This window comes from Saccostrea cucullata, unplaced genomic scaffold (genome assembly GCF_032062105.1).
Source record: "Saccostrea cucullata isolate Sc308-1 unplaced genomic scaffold, CSIRO_AGI_Scuc_v1 ctg14221, whole genome shotgun sequence".
Lineage (NCBI taxonomy): Eukaryota > Metazoa > Mollusca > Bivalvia > Ostreida > Ostreidae > Saccostrea > Saccostrea cuccullata.
Window position 1 is genome coordinate 1 of NW_026935698.1, and position 6439 is coordinate 6439.

The 6439-nt window shown below is 32.8% G+C and overlaps 1 protein-coding gene across 1 annotated transcript; it reads right to left on the bottom strand.

The window, feature by feature from the left end:
- Positions 1-2573: 2573 nt before the first annotated feature.
- Positions 2574-4223, bottom strand: LOC134243594 (uncharacterized). Its single transcript, XM_062725845.1, has one exon. It carries the CDS (start codon positions 4221-4223, stop codon positions 2574-2576), a length of 1650 nt encoding a protein of 549 aa, XP_062581829.1.
- Between the last annotated feature and the right edge of the window lie 2216 nt (positions 4224-6439).

Consider the following 6439-nt stretch of genomic DNA (forward strand, 5'->3'; position numbering starts at 1 on the left):
ATATACGGTATCTTGGAATGATAATAAAATATGATTTTTTTACCCATTTTACTGACTTTGATGACAAACACAATACTATTCAAGAAAATAGTGATGTTGATTTAATTAAGACATGCAATTCATTTGTTTTTGTCAATTTCAGCATCCAGAAATCAAGCCTTACATGGATTACTTCCCTTTTCCTTTTTACATCATACTGCGAGACATTAACTCCCTTCCTCATGTGTTGTGTGACGCCTTAAGACAGTGGTTTGAACTTGTGACAGCAGTGAATGTTTAATGAATTCTGTGAAGATTCTGTATAATGCCTTTTAAAGACCTTCTTTAGAGATGCAACAGGGGTGATTTATTATGTGTAGATGATATTTGATGTCTTTTGAAAATGGTTGATCTTGTAAAAACTCTGGATGATTATTTCTGTGTAGATGTTATTTGATGTCGTATTCTTGTGTAGATGGATGTGCAGTGGTTTGAGACAGAACTTGTGAGGACATACAATGCATACAATACAAATGATAATATAATATGTGTGCATGGAAATAATGTGACTATAGAGCTTAAAAATATAGGAACAAACCACGCATAAAAGTTATCGATTAATCTTCTGTTACAATGATGACTATCTTTAAATATTTTGTTTGTAGTGAAACATTTTACACCAGAAAAATATTCTTTTTCACGTTCCAAAACTCAATGATAATGTTAATGCATGTAATAAGAAAGCTGAAAAAATTAGTTTATTACTTTTATCACGAGAAGTGTTTTTATGAATTCATTTTTGTTATAAACAATAAATCATTGTTTTGTTGTTAACCCAGCATTTTGATAGAACTTTATACGAGACCAGGTAGATACTTGTAATATTAACTATGACATGGTCTGACAAAGTAACAGATCATGATGATAATATGTCAAAAGGTGTATGTGAAAAGGAAGGATTAAACAAAGTCATTTTATTGTGCAAGTGTGATTTTTAGTTTATCAAAATATGCAATGAGATTCAAATTGACCTTTGTTTGAGGGATGTTAAAGTTTTATGTTTTATGTTGAAACCAAGTTGTTAAGCCTCGAGATACTGGAAAATAAAGTAATATATGAAAACTTTGTTATCTTTATGTTATTTTATAAAACTGGATATTATACAGCCATTGACTGAGTTCTAGGGCAGTGTGCATTTTGTTGGACCAAAGAATCAGGCTGTCTGGTTCCATGTGCAACAAAATACATTTTGCTAGAGAACACAGAGGATACTGATTTACATTAAAATTTTTTGTTAAATTTGAAGCCATTTCCTGAGCAGTTAGGAAAAGAGACGTGGATATTTAGTAAGATGGGAAGTAAAAGCTGCTCAAAACTTATTTTCACTGCAAATGCTGATTTGAAATTTGATATACAAATTAATCATCAGAAAATCAGTCGCGGGATTTCGGACAGTGTTATGCTCATTTGATTTACAAAAATTCCAATTATTGGGGTGGGATTAGTATTTCTGAAACATGACATGCTTATTAAAGATCTACTCTGGCATATATGTCCTCTTCTGTTTCATTATCCATAGAATCTGAAGAAAATGTTTGCAGCCAGAGAGTGTTTGTCAACAATTTGTTTTAAATTGGCTTTTAATTTAAAGCAAAACAAAAGTTAACATGCATGTTGCTATTTTTCTTAAAATAAAGTCAAATACTCTGTAATTTACCGTTTTGTTCTGACCCATTGTGACTTGATGTGTACGTATGGATGACAGCCCCTCTGCTTTAGCACTGTAATATTTAATGACTTTAACGCACAACTATATCAGTTTATTCTTTGAACCTAATGAGTTTTTTTTTCCATTTTATTACCTGTTGGAATATTTGAATTGATGAACTTTCAAATAACAGCACTTTTGAAGACCAATAGAAAAATTAGACAACTTCTGCACCAATATAACCTTACACGAGAGGAAACAAAGCCAGTATACAATGCAATGGAAATGGACCAATCCGAGAACAGTAATCTGCTACAGTGCAACCAATCAACATCTGGGAAGCATGTTGACCCTTGGCCTCTTCATTTACTGTATATAAAAAGAGTAAATATGACATTTCTCAAAACGTGCTAATTTCGGCGAATTTTCATTTTTATTTTAATGAGGGTATTCAGGCACACATAGAAAAACACATAATACAAAAAATACACAATCCTGTAACCAAGCGCCTATGGTGGATACCCTCAATTTTATCCAATACCATGCAAAATGTTTGAACCGCAAGTCATGTTTGGTATGAAAATGAACAAAACTGGAATGTTTGCTTGTTTTTGATTTTAATAATTTTTGTACTGTTGCGTTTAATAATGTGATCACTCTTTTTATAACAGAAGTTGCAATTTTAACATAGCAACCGATGATTGCAGGGCATTGATTATTGATAACAACCAAAGGTTGGAGGTAGGTGAATATACTTGTGTGACTTATTTTAATCTTTGTTGTTATTTATTTCTCCATTTAGTTAACATTTATGTGCAACTAAGTGAGGTTGTTTGTTAAACAAACTGATAAAGCATAAACATAAGACAGTAAATATAATATAGTATCATTTTTCTGTTTTCTGCAAATAATTATACACAAGGATAGTAAAACTGTCCGATGCCCCAACCCAGAGATTGTGTTGGTCATCAATACAGAGAGCATGGGGGGATGGCGGAAATTGTTCTGATGTGAGTAAAAAAGACAAGAACTGACCATTGATGTCCAGCATGTCGACACTAAAGCAGTTCTTCATAAATGTGAAATAGTTATTACACACCAAAATGTTTCCCAGAACATCTGTACAAATTCCACTGGGAATAAATCCAGACTGAGAGTGGTGACCAGTGTAAGAGAAGCGATACGTTCCTGAGGCAGTTACCACCACAACCTTTCTGGCTTTCCCGTCAGATGTACAGATGTCACCATTGATGTTCTCTGTGATGAAGCGTATACTTCTGTAGAGAGTTTTTCTTTTATCATCCCACTGTATGTCCTGTAACTTCGTTCTTTCTCTGTTGTATCTAGTTATTTTATTGTTGCTTGACTTTGTTCTTTTTCGTAAACCAACTAATATGTGTCCATTTATAGGAGAGGAGAAGATGGCTCCAGGTTCCCAGCTCCCTGTTTCAATGAGTTTGTCGGTGGACATGTCACTTTTTACTCTGTTTACAGCGTTTTCATTCATATCTGTGTAAAGCAGTTCCTCCTCTGTTGTGACTGTGTGGTTACCTTGGAAATCCAAAATAGTGGTGGATATTTTTTGTAAAATGTTTCCTTCCATATCATACTGATTGATATTCCCCCACTTTTCACTAGCCCAAAATTTGTTTGGAGGTAAGAGAGACAAATGAAAAATTCCTTCTCTAGGGATAGTTTTTTCACTTACTTTTATGACAGAGGAAAGTTTAAACCTTTCTGATAAATCTAGTTCTATTTCACCAAACTGTTTTGCAATTTCTTCTTTATTTAGTGTACCTAATGTAAAGGTTGGAAGTTTGGGTTCAGATTTGCTAGGCATCTTAAGGGTAGCCAATGAAATTTCTAAATGGAACTTTATGAGTTCAGTGTGTTTTATTAAAGAAATTTTACTCTCATAATCTGCAATCAGTTTTTCTAGGTAATTAATGTAGTCCACTTTTTTCTTCTGTTGTTCCATCATTTCTGTTAGGACGGAGTTCTCTATTTCATCTAGCTTTTTAATATTATCAATTAGTATATTGTCGACAACCTCTTTCAGTTCATCTGCTCTATATTTCATGGAAACTCTAAGTTTGACAATTTCTTTCTTCACATTTTCTCTCTTTTTCCCAATTAATTCAACATTATCTTTAGCTTCAAGTATGTCTTTTCTCCAAACCTCAGTTATTGCCTTCTGACAATCCTGTAGAATATCATTGTAAATTGTTTCAAGGTCACTAATTTCATGATCACTGTGATGTTGGTCAACGCACGTAGAACAGATGGGATTATGACAATCATCGCAAAAAAAATCTAAATCCCCTGTGGCGTGGATCCTGCATTTCTCTGAGGGAAGTTTTCTTTTTCTCTCGTGGTAGAGGACAATCCTATGTCCATTGTTCTGTTCTTGATGGCGCTGTTTGCATTGGTCACAGATTCGCTGATGACAGGTATTACAGTAAAACTCAGAAAAGTTCCTACAAGATTCTGTGTCACACTCGATAAAGTGCTGGGCTGTATCTGGTACTTGATCCATTGTTATTGATTAAAAAAGTCTAAAATATAATCAAAGTGCAGGTGAGGCACCTTTTACGTGGATAATAACAACTCGCATTTACTCTATTTTTACGGAGAGACGACTTAATTTGTTCATTACCTTTCCTGTGGTCTGCTAAATTATACCTTTCACAATAACCTTCTGTCATGATTGGTGTTGGTCTTTTTTAATTATGTTTATTTAGGAATGATGCAGTACGCTACCTGCTTCAAACAAGAGCATTTAAATCTCTTTGTATTCTTTTCAAAGAAGTGGGATTTAAAAAGAAATAAAATTGTGCTTCAATTACATGAGATAATAATAATAAGAAAAAGATTAGGCAATCACAAAATGGGAACAATAAGGTAAAACAATATTGGTTGGTTCATTGTGTACCATTAAATGATTACAAGATCTTATTTGATAATGAGAAGATTTTAATTATTGATTGTCCTCATTTCATGTCTTGCTAAACTGTCTCATTGTCTTTCACAAAGCAAAACTTTTGTCACAGAAATTACATACTACAAAAAACTGAAAGTTACATACCGGTAAACCTACTGTAATGAGAATCAAGATCAGGAAATATAACATAATAAATATGATAATAAATATTCTCAAATCCAACGCAAATTCCAATGTCAAAAGACAACAATCATGTTATTCAAACGAAAAAAAAAAAAAGATTAAATTAAAAAAAAAAATACAAAAGCCAATTCACCAACTACATTTACTCAAAAATTATACAGTCCGTGTTTGTCTTGATATCTAGATCACTGTCTGTCTCAAAGCGAAGAGGTAACAGAAATTGCCTAGAAAAAACTGAAAGTTAACTTAAGCTGATTTTTAAACCATTTGTGATGAGAATGAAGACCAGGAAAAATCGACAGAATTATGCCCACAAACCTTTAACCAAGTATATGATATGACAGCACAATTCTCAGTAACATAGGACTCGAAGTTTATTGTACGAGGGTCATTCAAAACGTTCGTAGACTTTTGACGTAACTTTGTTATTTAACGTCATATTACATCCAAATTTAGTACACATATTTTAACTACTAATTTGAATAGTTTGAGTTAAGAAAATGGAATTTATCTTCCTATTTTTACAAATTATCAACGATTTAGAACACAAAAAATGGTGTCATGGAGCACCGTCAAAATTGAGTAATTTACTGATTTTCAGTTTATAGTATCTATAGCCAGTATTCGAATAAATGGAGTAATAACAAAATAAAGAACAAGGTTCATGTTTGCCTTATTTGGCCCTGTGAATTTCTGAAAAACTGAAAGTGCATAGTTTTACTTAATAATCCATTAGATATTACTTAGATCTTTGGTGACTACGTATCTATAAAAAATGACGTCATTTTCTTGCTAGTCAATGCATTATGACGTCACGAAATGCGTCAATTTTCTCATATTCTGGAAAAGTGTACAAAAACGGTCAATTTTTAAAGCTATTTTATTAGATTTAATATAGAGCGCAACCTCTGATCTAAAATATGCAACTAGTAGATGATAGAATTGTTTCTGAGGATTAATGAACATGTTTTATTTTTTAGATCAGAGAGTGCACTGATACCATTTTTATTCACAGAAAGTACTCAATTATACCTGTTTACCTAAAATTTCAAGAACATTGCAAATTCATAATGCCAGTTCTCCAAGACCTGGACTTTTAGAAGAATTCTTTTAATAGGAGATGAAGCACCAAGTCTCTATTTTATTTTAATGCTTCAAATACAAAATCACTTGTTGATCAATTAATTGGTATATCTACAGGGCCATATTATGCATAAAGTGAACCGACTTCTTTACATGTTTAAATTCACCTTTGCTAAATTACTTAGGATGATATCAGGAACTCTGATACATCGATTTCTTATAATTTCCCAGCTATAAAAAATAAAGTAATGGTTGATTTTTTTACAGTTGGAGGAAATCAATACAGACATTAAGGTCAAGGTCACCCATCATAGAAAAATGACGGGTCTACATCTACTGGAAACACCCTCCCACCTACACTTAATTGACAGGAGGGAGAAGTTACAGAGACAGACAGAAATCTTATTCTCCCGACAAGCCTTGAGATCAAGAACTTATGAGGCTAGTGGCCTTTTATTATTCACTGCCGTCCGTAACGTTTTACGGTCTCATATGCTTTAACTGTTTCCAACAAAGACTACCTATATTTTGAAATTGAAACCTTA